General features: G+C 50.8%; 1 protein-coding gene across 2 annotated transcripts in view; it reads right to left on the bottom strand.

Moving 5' to 3' along the window:
- Positions 1–6,714: 6,714 nt before the first annotated feature.
- Positions 6,715–15,964, bottom strand: part of NOTCH1 (notch receptor 1) — a 42,370-nt gene continuing 33,120 nt past the window's right edge. For both annotated transcript variants that reach the window (XM_063175051.1, XM_063175053.1), the window contains exons 26-34: positions 15,109–15,537; positions 14,162–14,310; positions 13,313–13,529; positions 12,894–12,984; positions 12,519–12,684; positions 11,535–11,830; positions 10,706–10,853; positions 10,497–10,594; positions 6,715–10,082 (exon numbers count right to left, since the gene is read on the bottom strand). In XM_063175051.1, the coding sequence (XP_063031121.1) occupies positions 8,598–10,082; positions 10,497–10,594; positions 10,706–10,853; positions 11,535–11,830; positions 12,519–12,684; positions 12,894–12,984; positions 13,313–13,529; positions 14,162–14,310; positions 15,109–15,537 (3,079 nt within the window). In that variant the 3' untranslated portion in view covers positions 6,715–8,597. The remainder of the gene's footprint in view (positions 10,083–10,496; positions 10,595–10,705; positions 10,854–11,534; positions 11,831–12,518; positions 12,685–12,893; positions 12,985–13,312; positions 13,530–14,161; positions 14,311–15,108; positions 15,538–15,964) is intronic.

Here is a 15,964-nt window from a genome sequence, read left to right as displayed (position 1 = left end):
CAGAAGATAACTCAGTGCTACTGACCCTCCCTTGTGCCTTATCCAGCACTAACAGAAATGCTGATTTTAAGGAATTTAGAAATGACTACACAAGTTAAGAGCAATCCACCTCTGCTTTGTATAGTTTGGAAATTCTCATATTTCAGCTGGTTTATTAATTGATAAAGCAGAGCAGCCTGCTAAACATGAGTCACCAGAGTAACAATTGCAGAAGGTGTTTCCAGGTGTACCAAAAAAACATTGCCAAAGAGGAAAAAAATATTAAAACCCTCTAGACAAGGCCATAAAATTAAATTCATCTGATGAGCTCTACAGCTTCATCTATAAAGAAATAATTCCTTTGGGGGCAATTAATTTAAACCTATCTAAATAAATTACTCTTAAACAGAATAACTATGCCCATAAAGCAGGTTACAGAGGGCTAATATTAACTTTCATCCTCATGCATGAATAAAACAATAAATAACATATTCACATACAGATTCCTAGTAAAAACAAAGCGACCAAAAAAGCAAAAACAGAAACTGCAATCTCAAATACAGGAACAGCTGGAAAAATGAGATTTGCAGCTTTAAAATCAGCTAGTGCTTTTTCAGTTTTATCTCATGTAGACAGCTGCACATCTGCACCCATGTGGGTGACAGATTGAACACATTCTGCATCATTCACTCTCCTGACAGATTCCTACCGGGCTTTTCCTCAACAGCAACCAGAGTTACAAATGTTATCCTGTTAAAATGGAGCAACAGGAGAACTTTAAACAGGCACAGGGTAAGTTTAAAGAGATCCAGGGAAAAAATCCTTCCCGGTGAGGGTGGGGATGCCCAGAGCAGCTGCGGCTGCCCTGGATCCCTGCAAGTGCCCCTGGACAGGGCTTGGAGCACCCTGGGCCAGTGGAAGGTGTCCCTGCCATGGCAGGGGGTGGAATTTGATGATTTTTAAGGTCCCTTCCAACCCAAACCAGCCCATCACTCCATCAAAACAGCTCTTTGGGAACCGCAAGCCCAGCAGCAGCACGAAGCGTTCCCGTTTATTCCGACAGGAGCCTGGCTGCCGGTTCTCCAGCTCCGGGAGCCGCACTCCTGAGTCAGCACCAGTTGCACCGACCTGGGGCACCTGAGAGCCGCAAACACAGCCCTGCCCCGGGCCCGGCGCTGTCGGAGGGGACACACGATAGCCGGCATCGGTCTGAACCTTCTCCCCGCCGCACCTCACGGAAAAACCCTCGGAGCCCCGCGGAGCGTCCCCGTCCCACCGCCCCACTGGAAACCGCCCGGAGCTCCCCAAACCCTGCGGGGAAACACCGGGCAGCGCGGCCCGGACTGCGGCAGCGCCTTCGCCCCTCCTTGCGGCACCACAGCCCGCCCCAGCCGGGCCGCGGGCCGAGCCCGGGGCTGCGGGACCCGCCGGCTCCCGGCGCTGCGACAGCCCCGAGGCCCTCGCTGAGGCACGGCGGGGTGGGCACCGGGCACACCGGGGCCCGCGCCTCCAGCCCGGCGCTGCTCGCGCAGCCCACCCGGGACCCGCGGCCCTCCCTCCGGGCGCGCCCCGCGGTACCTGGCAGCCCCCGCCGGCCGCGGCCCCTCAGCAGCGGGCGCGGGCGCCGCCGCCCCGCACGGCCCCAGCGCCGGCCGCCGCCATCTTGGCACATCCGGCTCGGGCTTCCGCCGCCGCCGCCGTCGACGTGTCACGGCGCGGCGCGCGATGACGTCACGGCGGCGCGCGCAGCCGGCGGCGTTGCTGTCCGGCGGCGGGAGGGGCCGCGGGTTCGAATCCCGGCTGGGGCGGTTGCGGGATGGAAGATCACAGGTTCGAGTCCCGGTCGGAGCGCCTCGTCCCGGTGTCTCCCCTGTGCCACCGGGATCTCGGCCCTGTGCCGGGGAGTGGCGGAGCGCGGTGCCGTGAGGGCTCCGTGCAGGTCCCGGTGCCTCCGGTTGGCCGGTGCGGGTGCAGTGGCGCGGGTGGCCGCCAGGGCGGGACAGAGCTCCGCCGCTCCGGGGCCGCTCCCGGGGGAGCCGCTGCCCATCGCGGGCCGGGGGCTGCCGGAGCTGAGAAATCCGAGTTATAGACACGGAAAATGAGATTCTGCCTCACAGAGCGAAGCTGCACAGCGAGGTCCTGTCCTGCACGTCCGTGGGGGCCTAATTAGGCAAGGCTCATTAATTGGGGAAGGCTGGGGTGCACGTGTCCAACAGCAGCAGAATCAGAAACGAATCCCAGAATCCTTAAGGCTGAAAAATCCCTCCAAGATTACCGAGCACCATATTCACCACTAAACCCTGTCCCCAAGTGCCACATCCGTGTGCCCTTTGGAACACTTTGGGGATGATGGTTCCAGCACTGCTCCAAGGCTTAGCCACCCTTTCTATGAGTGAATGGGAAAGTGAAATTTGGGAAAATTAAATTAGCCAAACTAAGCCTCCCCTGACACAACTGGAGGCCGTTTCCTCTCACCCTGTCCCTTGGTATCATAATATTGATATATTGATATATATTGATATATTGTTCCTTGAGTCCATCCTCCTGTTGAGGATCTGTGCACAGGGAGAATGAGATAATGGACAGGGACAACGAGATGATCTTGAAGGTCCCTTCCAACCCACACCAGTCTGTGACTCCATGAAAACAGCTTTTTGGGAATCAAAAGCCCGGAAGCAGCACAAAACATTCCCTCCTGAGCCTCCTTTTCTCCAGGCTGAGCCCCCCAGCCACCCCTGGTGCTCCAGACCCTTCATCAGCTCCGCTCCGTGAATTGCAGCTTTATTTTACACAAACACAAATTTTTAGGGGGGTGAACCCCCATTCCAACCACCAGAATATCTGCCATTCCCTGTGCTGACACTGTCCCACCCTGCACCCGACAAGCCTTGGAGAGGAAAACACAAGGAGCTAAACAAACATCTTAATCAGGGGTCGTTATCAGTGCAGAGCTGTTCCTGCACTCCCATCATTAAAGCAGGGGAATATCCTCAAAGCCCCGGCCAGGCAGCGCAAGCAGCACTTTGATGCTGGTGTGGGAACCAGAGGCAGCTCTGTGATTTTTAAGTGCCTTTCATCTCCCTCTTTTGTAGGAACATTCGTCTAAACCAGCTTGTCAAATACAATTTCCCTGCGCAGGCATGAGTAGCAGATAAAGCCCTGGTTCTCCCTTGATACCTCCCCCAACAGGTGTAATCTGAGGAAACATGGTTTTAATTAGCCTGATTGGCTTTTTTTGCGTGCTAAACAGCATCAATAGCTCACATCTGTGTCTATAGTTAGATATCTATGTTACATATTTAACCCCCTTATACAGGGGTACACAGTGGAAACATCAACAATGGGATCTCACCTTTGCTGTTCTCTTGATATGTATGTGATTGTAAAGAATTTCCACATTAAAGCATGCAATCCCTTTTTAACCTGAAGTTTTCTAGCTGGTTTGCTGTACTCAGCAATAGTTCTGGGCTTGACTGACCTATTATAAATTGAAACCTTTGCCAGTGAGGACAGCATGTGTCCTTCTCTCCTGCTTCACAGAATCACAGAATGGTTTGGGAAGGACACTAAAAACCATCCAATTCCACCCTCTGCCATGGGCAGGGACACCTTTCTCTACCCCAGGTTGCTCCAAGCCCTGTCCTGGGACAGTTCCAGGGATCCAGGGGCAGCCACAGCTGCTCTGCTCCTCTGCTCACCTGGGATACAACACAAACAACTCACTCTGGCCTTTTCCTGGTAATTTATTCAGTCTTCAGGTTGCACACAACCAGAAACACAACCTTGCCCCACGGGCTTGCTGTGAAAAGGATCATTCTTTGAGTTTAGAAACATGGAAAATGCTAGAGGAGGGTATCTCTATCCCTCACCAGTATTCTGCACCGTGTTGGCCAACTGGACAACCTGAGTTTTATTTATTTACTCATTCAGTTGCTGTGATTATTCAGACTACCCCAGCCACATTAACCCCTGTGTAATTTGAGCACCCGAGATGAATTTGGCTCCTTTTGCACATTCTCCAGGGGCTGATTTCAGCCGCAGCAAAAATTCCTCAATCGGGGCTGGAGCAGCTGTGAGCAACTTTGTGAGCAAACACCAACACAGCCTGGAGGGAGAGGCAATACAGAGTAGCAGTTTCTAAATGTCTGAATGTCCCATCTAATTGAGCAGGAATAATGAAAACAAAAAGTGGAAAAAAAAAAAAAAAAACCAAAAAACAAACCGAGCCCTCCAGCATGTAAACAAATAGTTCAGGTGCAGGGATTCCATACCTGCCATGGCAATAGCCAGGGCTAATCTTGTTTTCAGCACTCCTGAACCCTTCCCTCGGGTATGAGAGGGATGTGTGCGATGTGATTTTGGTGCTTCTCAGCCTTTTTCACCTGGAATGCTGAGACAGCCCTGCTTGCCATGATCCATCACTCCTCGGCATCTCCTGGTGCTGGGAGGGCTTGAAGTTCAGCTCCCAAAAATCTTCATCCACACCAGGTGGAGATGAGCTTGTGGTGGGTTGGTTGGTGTGGGAAGAAGCCTTAAATGTGAGAGTTTGAAACTGTGGGCATTTCTCTCATTTCTCCTTTAACTAAGCCTCCATCCCAGCTGGATCCGTGACACCACATTTACCCACAGGTTGTTTGGTGACCAGATGCCTTCATAAATCAAAGCAATTTGGGGCTAAACACCTAAAACCTAAACTTTTGCACCCTTTCCCCTCTACTCCTTAAAAACCTCAACTGACTTCTAGTTTGAATTACCTAGTGGACAATTAATTAATGTCTATCCCTTTGCTTCTTTCCATGGTATTTAGCCCCCTCTTTCCTCATCCCGTCCCTCTGACCATTCCTCATGGAAAATCCCCTGCTTTGCAGCCCCTCTTGTTAAACCAGCCCACACGTGCTGCCTCTTGCAACGTCACATTATTTTCCACATCCTCATAAACCCCTTTTTTTCATCCATTCCAGGCCAAATTCCTGCCTTGCCCGTGAGTCACTCAGTTTTACAGGGGACCAGGCAGGAGAGGATCCTTCTAATGCCTCCTGCCTTTGGGATGAGCCTGTCCCAACCCCATGGCAGCACTGGAGACGTGCAGGATGGGATTTGGGATGGGAATTTGGGATGGGATTTTGGGATGAGCCTGTCCCAGTGCTGTGCTGGGCTGGTTCTTGTGTGGGAATTTGGGATGAGCCTGTCCCAGCCCCATGGCAGCACTGGGCCATGGGGTTGGGACAGGCTGGGCTGGTTCTAGGATGGGTTTTGGGATGGGACTTTGGGATGAGGCTGTCCCAGCCACATGGCAGAACTGGGGCTGTGCTGGGATGGGATTTGGGATGGGATTTTCGGATGAGCCTGTCCCAGTGCTGTACTGGGCTGGTTCTAGGATGGGTTTTGGGATGGGATTTTGGGATGAGGCTGTCCCAGCCCCATGGCAGCACTGGGGCCATGCTGGGATGGGATTTTGGGATGAGCCTGTCCCAACCCCATGGCAGAATTGGGGCTGTGCTGGGCTGGTTCTGGGATGGGTTTTGGGATGGGATTTTGGGATGAGCCTGTCCAGCCCCATGGCAGCACTGGGGCCATGCTGGGATGGGATTTTGGGATGAGCCTGTCCCAGTGCTGTGCTGGGCTGGGATTTTGGGATGGGATTTGGGATGGAATTTGGGATGGGAATTTGGGATGGGATTTTGGGATGAGCCTGTCCCAGCCCCGTGGCAGCACTGGGGCTGTGCTGGGCTGGTTCTGGGGTGTGGGAGAAGCCTGGGCTGGCTGGGATTCCTGAGCAGCTCCTGCGTGAGTCACTCTGCAGGCAGACGCACCCCGTTTGGAGCATTCCAGATGGGATGCAGCCACAGGCAGGGGGTGACACATCCTGGGAAGCCCAGCTCCCTCCAGGATGTCCCTCTGGCTGCCGAGATCCTCACTGGTGACATTTCTGCAGAGGGAAGAGGGTTTGTTCTCCCTTTCCATGGAGTCTGGGGCTCCCTTTCCTGGAACATCACCCTCCCTGAGCTCTGAAGGTGCATTTCAGTGCTGAGGGTGGCACGTGAATGCCACTGTCACAGCAGCAGGAGCTGACCAGCTGGACAGCAGGTGTGTGGTGGCCCTGGATGCGTCTGGGGCTGGACACCAGGCCCCTGCACACACAAACCCTCTCCCTGCCCAGCCACGGAGTGGAAAATACCAGCATTCCAGGCTTATGGGATTTGGGAGGAGGTCAGTGGCCCTGCTATTTATATCCAGTTATTTGGGGACTTTGCAGCTGCATTTGCACTGCAGAGCCCCTGTGGGGTAGAGAAAGAATGAAATGAAATGAAATTACCTTAAAAATCTTGAGCACAGCAAGGACAGCAAACATTTCTGGGTGGCACAAGTAAAACTCCCTCTTGGTGCTGCTGTTCCTGGCTTTTTTTGAAGATGCACGAGGGACATTCTTTACAACAATTTTTCCATGTTTCCTCTTTTAGATCTTGACATGATGGCCTGAGGATATCAGAGCAGCCACAGCAGATAAAAAGGCACCTGGGCAAAGCCCCTCCTGCCTTGCTCAGGTGTCTCAGGTCAGTGAGAGTTTAGCAGAAGTTAAAGAGAAATCTTCATTGTCCAAAGCTCCTCCCTGAGTTTTCACACAGAGAAGAAAATGCTGAGGAAGTTCCAGCCCTCTGTGCAAGGGAACATCTCTGAAAGAAAGGTGTCAAATCCAGAATTCAACTGACCCATAACAAAAACACCAAGTTCCAGTTTTAGTAAAATCTAGATGCCCAGAAGCATCATTTATTGCAAATCAGTTAACCAAAAAAAATACATCATTTTTGCAAACTACAACTTTGCATGTAGATAACTTTATTACAGAAGATATCTTTTCTGAAACTACACTCTAGTTTATAAAACATAGGAAGATTCAACACCACGTGATGTTTTTATCACTCATATTAGGCATGTCACAATAACAATGGTCTGAAATGTTAACTAAGATGAGTGCTCAGCAAGGCACTGTGCCTTGAGAAATATCCATTTTATTTGGTGTTCTAATAGAAAGGAATGAGGAAAAGGAACCCTTTTCTCAGGTTTTCTTGATTAACTGCTCTCTATCTGCCTGTCCCATACACATTATCTAGTCTGAGGGTGTCTGCTTGCTTTTGCACCCGAGTGAGTGATATTTCAACACCTCTATAAGGTGATATATTTATGATATATTTAAGACTTGCTCATTTAGATTTTTGAAACAAAATCCACCTTTTCTTAAAAAAAAAACAAAAAAAAACCAAAAAAAGCCCCAAAACCAAAAAAACCCCCATATTTACAAACATTAAATCTGCCACAGGCTTATACTATATTTTACATGATACACAGAAAGAGTGCACATCAATATAAAAAAAGATGCATCACTCCAGGCTAACGTCACAGAACAAAATGTCAACGTCTCACAGCACAGCTGTGCTGGCCCCTCGCCCTCCAGTTTGGCCAGTCCAGCCTCCCACCAAAAAGCAGCAGCACATCCCACTGGGCACCCAGTGAGGGCTCTGCCAGAGGGGCACGCGGGGGTGGCAGTGTGATAATGCTTTGTAATCTCACTCTGGGTGTCTGCACTGCCAGACACGCCCTCTTCTAAAAAATAGGCAGGCCATCCTTAAAATAAGGACGTGGTTTACAAAGTTTATATTGGCATTTATTTCTCAAAACAGTTACTCAAAACGCGAAAACAAAACGAAAAATCAGTAAAGATATTCAAAGTAAAATTAAGTCTCTTTTGTGTATATACTCCATAGTTATGGGCTTGCTCTCTTGGAAGTTTGGTAAATACATTTGTTTTTGATGGGGGACAGTATTCATGTTTTGTAGGGGGTTTTTTTTAGCTTAGAAACTGTTCTTACAGGTCTATAATCCTGATTTTCTTTTTCTTTTTTTTTTTTAGATCATAAAAATCATTTAAATATATATATTTTTATATATATAAAAACAAGAGAGAACAAAAATTTCTATTATCAAGGCAAATGTACAACTATATAATACTGAAATTTAAACAAAGATTCATGACTGGTACCATAAAATGTCCTCTCATATAATTGCAAAGGAAACATTTTAAAGTACATTTAAAAAATTTGTCCATACTTAATTTTTTTCCCCTTAAGGAGTGGTACTTAGTCAATTTTTCCTTCCCCTCTTCTTTCTCACCTCTCTTTCTGAGTTGAAAGAGAAAAAAAATAAATTAATGGCATTTCAGAATCACAAATTGTTGCTTATAGCTTTACATAAACATTTCCTCTCAAATCAAACACAATGAACCCCCCCAAACAAAAGAGAACATCCTATAAAAACCTAATTTGTTGATTTCTCGAAACACAACTGGTGTCCCACACTGAGTTCTTAACAATAGAACATATAAATAAAAAGGCAGTGTTCTCGTGTAAAATAAAAAGTACATAAATAAATACTAAAAAAAAAAAAAGGAATTAATTTGTCTTTTTCTTGTCTTTTTTTTTCCTTTTTTATAAAAACATATTTAAAAAGGATCCTTTAATAAAAGCATCCGATGCGTCCTTTTAAAAAAAAAGAGAAAAATCTCCCTTGAGCTTCTGGCTCGCAGCGAGCGTCTCTAAAACACCTTTTTTTTGTTTTTGCTTTCACTTGAAGGCCTCGGGGATGTGTCCCATCTGTGACTGCATACTCGTGGGAGGGCTGGAGATGCCCTCGGACCAGTCGGACACGTTGGAGTGCGGAGAGGAGCTGGACCACTGGTCCGGAGACTCCGGCGACGGCGTCAGGAAAGGGTGGTCGGGCACCTGCAGCTGGTGGCTGGGGGTGTTGTCCAAGGGGGAGGAATAACTGTGCTGGGAAGGAGGGGTCAGGAACTGCGTGCTGGTCATGGGCTGGGCCAGGGAGGAGGGCAGCGAGGTGGGCAGCAGCTGGGAATCCTGCGGCAGGATGGTGTGCACGGCCATGGCGCCGCCGCTCACCGGCTGCAGCTCGGGCTGGCTCAGCTCCGTACCGAGGAAATTCTGGCCCAGGTTGGAGCCGCTGGGGTTGTGGTGCTGCTGCGGCTGCTGCGGCGCCTGCTGGGGCTGCTGGGGCTGCTGCTGCTGCTGCTGCTGCTGTGGGGGCTGCAGGTTGGGCTGCTGGAGCTGCTGCTGCTGCTGCTGCTGCTGCATCTGCTGGAGCTGCTGGCTCTGCATCAGGTGGGGCTGGGAGGCCAGGCGGGTGCTGGGCATGGCCTGGTAGCTCATCATCTGCGACAAGCTGGTGGTGGGCAGCCCGTTGTGCAGCGAGGTCATCATGCCGTGCTGCAGGTTTTGGGGCTGCTGGTGAGCCCCGGGCTGCAGGTTGCCTCTCAGGGGGTTGTACTGGCTCTGCACCATGCCGTTCTGCAGCCGGGTGAGCCAGTCACACTGCCCGTTCAGGCTGGCCCCGCTGCCCACCGAGAAGCTCATGGGGGCACTGCTCATGGCCGTGCTGGGGCTGGACACCGGCAGGTGGGACAGGCGCGGTGGCACCGAGTCGAAGCCCATCCTGCTGGAGCTGCCCATGGCCATATCCTGCTTGCCCGCCATGTTGAGGTGGTTGATGCTCAGGTGGGCGTCGGGCATGCCCGGCAGGTGGTTCAGAGGCATGGAAGGGGACTGCTGGAACGGAGAGGTCATCAATGGGGGAGAGGCCACGTCCGAGAGGTACCCGTGCGGCGACTCCAGGGAATCCACGGGCGACAGCACCCCGGAGTTGTCGAGCAGACACCCTTTCCCATCCTGCGACTTTTTCCTCCGCGCTTTGAGGTCTTTGGCGTCCTTGCCGTTGCAGCTCAGCCCCTTGGTGCTCGGCTTCCTGGCCTTCTTGCCCTGCACGGCGGGTTTGAGGTTGCCGATGTAGCTGCTGGGGGAGCAGAGCGGGGGGGACAGGGTGGGAGCCCCCAGGGGCCCGTTGTGCAGCGTGGGGCTCCGCACCAGGTTGTACTCGTCCAGCAGGCGCACGATGTCGTGGTGCATGCGCTCCTGCGCGATGTCCCGCGGCAGCCGGTCCATGTGGTCCGTGATGTCCCGGTTGGCAAAATGGTCCAGCAGGACCTTGGCGGTCTCGTAGCTGCCTTCTCTGGCTGCCAGGAACAGTGGGGTCTCCTCCTGCAAAGCCGGAAGGGTTTGGTTAGGGTTGAGTTCACAGGTTCTCCTGGCTAGCACTGCCCTGAGCTCCACACCCATGTCATTGGGTGGCCACCATCTCTCCTCTGGTGAGGGTTTGCTCCTTCTTTTTCCTACCCTCCTGAGCCATGTCCTTGTACTGGTATCAAACCAGGAACCCAGAACATCCTGGATGTGGCCACAAAGACACTGCTCACCAGGCACTGCATGGTCCCTCAACATCACCCCTACAACCAAATCCCATACTGCTCCTTTGAGCTGAATCCAACTTCATTCACAGCAGAACAATCAAATCAGAGTCTCAGTGCCAGACATTTGTATTTTAGCCAGAAATTACTCTTTAACAGACTCCCCAAATGGTTCTTCACTCTCATATATCAGCCTAGGAGATCCTACCTTATTATTCTGCATGTCCTTATTGGCACCATTCTTCAGGAGCACCATTGCAGCTTCCACATTATTCACAGCAGCTGCCCAGTGCAGGGCTGACTTGCCTGGAGAGGGAAACCACGAAATACAACGAAGATTAGAGAGTACTGAGATGAACAGCAAGCATCCCTTTTGTCCCATGGCTGGGTGACCTGGTGTTCTAGCTGCCTCAGTACCTAAATCATCCACGGCGTTGACGTCAGCGTGGCAGTTGATGAGGTCATCCAGCATCCCCTCCACAGCCAAACGAGCAGCCAGGATCAGGGGAGTGGTCCCGTCATGCATCCGGGCATCCAGGTCTGTCGCCCTGTTCCGAATCAGGATCTGCCCACAAAGCAGAGGGAACACAAACGTTAGGAGGGGCAGACAGCAGGGCACCCCAGGTATCTCAGGACCTGCAATGCCCTTTCCAAAGGTTCATCTCTCCAATTCTGCTCCCAATCCAGGGCTGCTGCTGTGGTGCTGTTCCCCAATATAGCAGTGCTGAGAAGGCCCCAACGAAGGAGGAACGATGAGGAGGACTCCATCTTATCAGAAGGTTAATTAATTACTTTATTATACTACTTATTCTGTACTATATTACATCTATATTACATTACATCTAAACTGAATCTGCTAAGCACTCAACCCTGCACACACTGCACAGAATCTCAGGGCAGTCAGCTCACAGTCCTGACACACACATACACACCTGGCCCTGACAGGCCGAGGAGACAAAACACCATCACTTTGGGCAAACAATCTCCATATTGCATTCTACTTCTGCACAAACACAGCCACAGCAAATGAGATAAGAATATTCTTGGGAAGAACCGCGCCTTGCTTTTCTCTGTGAAGAGAAATGTGCGGCTACACTCCGAGACAACAGGGACTTCAATTTTTAATACTGTCACCCCACACCTTGCCCAGGTGAGCAGGACACCCCGCGATAAAACCCTCCACGCAGCACCACGATTCCCCCAAAAACCCCGAAACCAGCAGGGCTCTTTTTGAATCACAGCTCACCTGGAAGACTCCCTGTGCGTCAGCAGAGACGGCAGCGTGCAGCGGCGTGCGGCCCATGTTGTCCTGGATGTTGGCGTCGGCGCTGGCCTCCAGCAGGCGCTTGGCAGCGTCCGAGCGCGAGTACCTGGCGGCCAGGTGCAGCGCGGTCTCGCCCGTGCGGTCCGTCTGGTTGTGCAGGCTGGCCCCCTGGTAGATGAAGTCGGAGATGACGGCGGGAGCGTCGTCCTCCTCCTCGCTGTTGCCGGTCTCCAGCCCTCCGCCGCTGCACGAGGCGATCATCAGCGGGGTGAAGCCATCTGAAAGCACAGGGGGGCTCAGGATGAGAAAGGATTTTTGCCCTTGTAATGCAATAGGGCTCTGGCAGATGCTCTGCCTGCGATAGATGGTTATTCTCCTGGGTGCACCCGAGACTGAGTTCCTGACTAGTTCTGAACATCAAACAGGAATGTGCTTCCTCTGATATGGATCTGAAATTCCTTAGTGGTATCTCACTGCTTTTCCTATTTCATCTGCTCCATGTAAGGTGCAGTTTGTAAGGAAGGCTGCTTAAAGCAAACAGAATATGGAAAATACCTTCATTATTTCAGAGGACAGTTTCACAGACATGGGGAAGACCAAGCGTTAGCAGGAATTTTAAAAGCTATTAACCATTGTGAGAAACCTTAAAGGAAGGCTGTGAAACATACAAGTTGGGTGGGAGGAGAAGAATATAGGAGCAGCACAGAGATAACCTGGGTGATTTATTAGGTACTTCTGTAATTTCCACCTCAGTTACTGAACAAAAGAGCTCTCATGGAAAGCAAAATGTGACAGGATCTCTCTCTAAATCACACACAACAGCAACCCTGTGGTGCAGAGCTTGTAGCAGTGACTCTGTACCAGCAAGGGACAGGGACGGCTGAGGGGCTGCTCCTCTCTCTGCAGGGGCTCAGGGAGGGTTCCACATCAGCTGCCAGCCAGTGCAGAAGTGCAAGGGGTCCTTACCCGGCCCTCTGACGTTGACATCCATGCAGTCAGCATCGATTTCCCCCTGTGGAGGCGTGGGGGCCATGGAGGAGATGCGCAGGTCAGCGGCGTCCAGGTGCTGCTGTGTCCACTGCCGGTGATCCGTCTGGTCATCCGTGTCTGGCAGCATCGCCTGCTCCTCGTACTGAGGGAAAAAAACAGCAGGGAGTGAGCCCCCAGGAAAGCACCTGGGCTGAGCTCCAGTATGGGAAGCTCTGCGAGGCTCCAAGGTGTGCGTTTGTCACAGGCAGGTTTGCAAAGGAGCTGAGAGCAGCAAGGAGGGGCCCTGAGAGTCCCTCTGCTCCTTTTGTGACAAACCCTGCAGCACAGGCAGGGAACAGGCAGAGGGCTTACCCTGAACTTCTTGGTGTCCAAGGTCTCCTCATCACCCCACTCATTCTGGTTGTCATCCATCAGCGTGCCGTCCGAGGCATTTTTGAGGGGTCTTTAAAAATAAAACCACAGCAAAAGTTATCTCCTCTGCAGCAACTGTTTGTGATGTTTGTCCACGTACAGGCACAAACTGAAAGAAGAATCAACCAACTTCCAGGAGGCTCCCCTCAGGCTGCATTTCATTTTTTATCAAGTGCAAAAAGATTACAAAGCATGAACCGGACAGAACATTGCTTTTTTTCCTCCATGCAGAACTTTAAGCCCCCTGATTCTTCTCCTCCCTGCCACACCACCACAACACACACAACTCCAGCAGGCTCTCCCAGCAGAACCCTGAGCAGCCCTGCAGCGTCCATCGGCTTAACAAGCAAATTACTCACTTGAGCCCAACAGAATCCTCCCCGAGGGGCTCCCGCCGCTTCTTCTTGCTGGACTCTGTCACTTTGAAGCCCTCTGGGAACCAGAGCTGCCCGTGCTCCCTGCGGCGCTTGCGGTTCACCAGCACGCCCAGCCCGATGAAGGCCAGCAGGACCAGCGCGGCCCCCACCACGTACATGGGGTACAGCTGCGAGTTCTTCGTGGGCTCCGCCGTCTCACCTGCACAACACGGGGGCACACAGAGATGCTGAGACATTAAGCTGCATAGCAAACCGGGGACGGAGTGGAAATGAAGGAAAATTTGTTAATAGAGGTACCTAAGTCTGATCTAAATCAGCGGCAACCCGCCCCCCCCCTCAAAATAAGGTCATTTTATACGCTATTAATCAGAATTGCAAACTATCGGCAAATTCTCGGCTGCACAAGGCAGCCTGCACCAGGAGACAGCTTCACTTTTTTCTCCTTTAAGGAAAAGGATTAGCAAACTTCAAATCATTGCGCTTGCATTGAGCTGTTAAGACAAAAGGATTTAGGGGGGATTTTCAAGATACAAACTTCAACTCCTTGCATGTCACTGATTGATTGGAGCTGCTTAGGTTTTCTTTTTATTTTCTTTTTTTTAATAACTTTTAGAGTGATAATGATTTTGAAATAAAACCTGGAATAAGCAAAAATAATAAAGTGGGCTTGCAATTTTTTTAAAGAAAAGACTTAAAGGAAAAAAAAAATATATATGTGAGGTTATTAAAACCAGACTGTGCTCAAGTGCAGCAAATTGACAGATAACTAAACTCAGGGAAGGCTGGAAAGTTTTGGCTGTCTCTCCTCCTCTAGTGACCAGCTGTACTTACTTTTGACAGCTTCTATTTTGTAGGGGATGTTCAGGTTGCCAAGGGAGGCCAAGGCTCCCAGGAAGGCTGCCACATCAGTGGCACTCTGGAAGCACTGAGAAGATGACTGGATGCACTGGCGGTTATCAATTTCCAAGTAGACAATGGATCTGTGAGAGAGAAGAGTCAATAAGGAACAGGGAGAGATGACCACACTGAGGACACGGCCAAGCCCTGTCTCCCTTCCCTCTTTAACCCCCATCAGTGGGAATTAGAAGGTGGGAACCCATCTCCTTGCTCCCCCGTGGCCCAAAGCCTGCAGCTCACACTCGTGGTCTGTTGGATTTGCCTCAGTGAATGTTCACCAAAAATCCAGCTCTTTATCTACAGGAATGGAAGGGAGTCTCTGCTTCACAATGTTTTATAATTACCCAGACACTACAGTATCTTAAATAATGCTGTTTGGGAGCCTTCAGATGTTCTCATATCAGTTTCCCTGCTCTAACTCCTTTGCTTTCAGGGGCTTTTGATTGAGTCCACAGAGAGGGAGCAGGTTAGATGTGTATGTTTACACCAAAGATCTCCAAACACAGATTGCAGTAATTGAGTTTTACAACAAAGCTCTAGAAAGCATTTCCCAGGGAGAAAATGAGGCTTAACTTAATGACTTCCTGAAGTCAGACAGTCGGTCAGGCCAACCTCTGCTTCCAGGTCCCACCCAGCCCAGCCCTGGCTCCCAACAATGCCCAGGACTCCTTCAATCGTGAGAGTCAGGCAGCCTTGTATCAGGGACTCCTGAATGATCTCTCCATTTTCCCACATGAGAGCAAAATCCGGTTTCTGTTCACACAGAAAGCAACATCTAAATACAATTATCTGGCCTACATCCTTCCCTTCCTAGCGTGTTACTATTACCAACACAGAGAGCACACTCAGAGTGCTGCTCAGAGAAAATGGACCCCTCTTACCCTCTGATGTCCATCTGATCGAGCTCCCTCTTCTGCCTCCTGCCAGCCCTGGAGTAGAGGCTGCTCTTCACTTTGTTGATGACAGCACTGGACATATCTGACCAGTCCTCTGTGGACCTCTTGATGTAATGTTTTTTCAGCTCCTCCTCGTTGCCATAGTAGGGGAAGATCATGTACTCCCCCTTGGCGTTCTTCTTGAAGACCACGTTGGTGTGCAGCACGCGGCTCAGCTCCCGCAGGAAGTTGAAGGAGTTGTTCTTCAGGTTCTCGGGGGTGATGAGGACCACCACCACCAGCGTGCCATCTGCCAGCTTCTCTGGCATGTTGTTTGCACAGTCCAGACCATCCCACTCGCACTCAAAATTGTTGCAGCCCTGGTCGCAGTGCCCATCGGAGAAGTGATCTTTGCAGTACTGGTCGTACAGAGGGCTGGGTGGAGGAAGGAGCAAGGAAGAAGAAAGAATTAGACCAAGCAGTGCAAATCACACCTGTCTGCTGAGAAAAGCAGTGGTGGTCTCTCTTTTGTATGAATGTTCTTCACCCTGACAGACACCAAACCAGTTTACATAGAAAGCAGCTGTGTCATGCAGCACTGTGAAGCACTCACTGCTGCAGGTGAGAGAGAGCAGCTGTTAAATTATAAAAGAAAAAGGGAAAAATTGCTGTGACTCAGAGAAGGCATGGGGACACAGAATAGTTACTAAGACCACAGTTGGTCCAGGAATCTGGGACTAAGTTCCTGCTGTTGCCAAAGACAATGTTTGGGAAATGCTTGGATGTTAACATCATCATGTTTCCTGGCTGCTTTTCCATCTGGGGTCTCCCTGCCTTGAAACTGACTGTGTTACTGCTGTGA

This window comes from Melospiza melodia, chromosome 22 (genome assembly GCF_035770615.1).
Source record: "Melospiza melodia melodia isolate bMelMel2 chromosome 22, bMelMel2.pri, whole genome shotgun sequence".
Classification (NCBI taxonomy): Eukaryota; Metazoa; Chordata; class Aves; order Passeriformes; family Passerellidae; genus Melospiza; species Melospiza melodia.
This window is presented reverse-complemented; position numbering and strand designations above follow the sequence as displayed.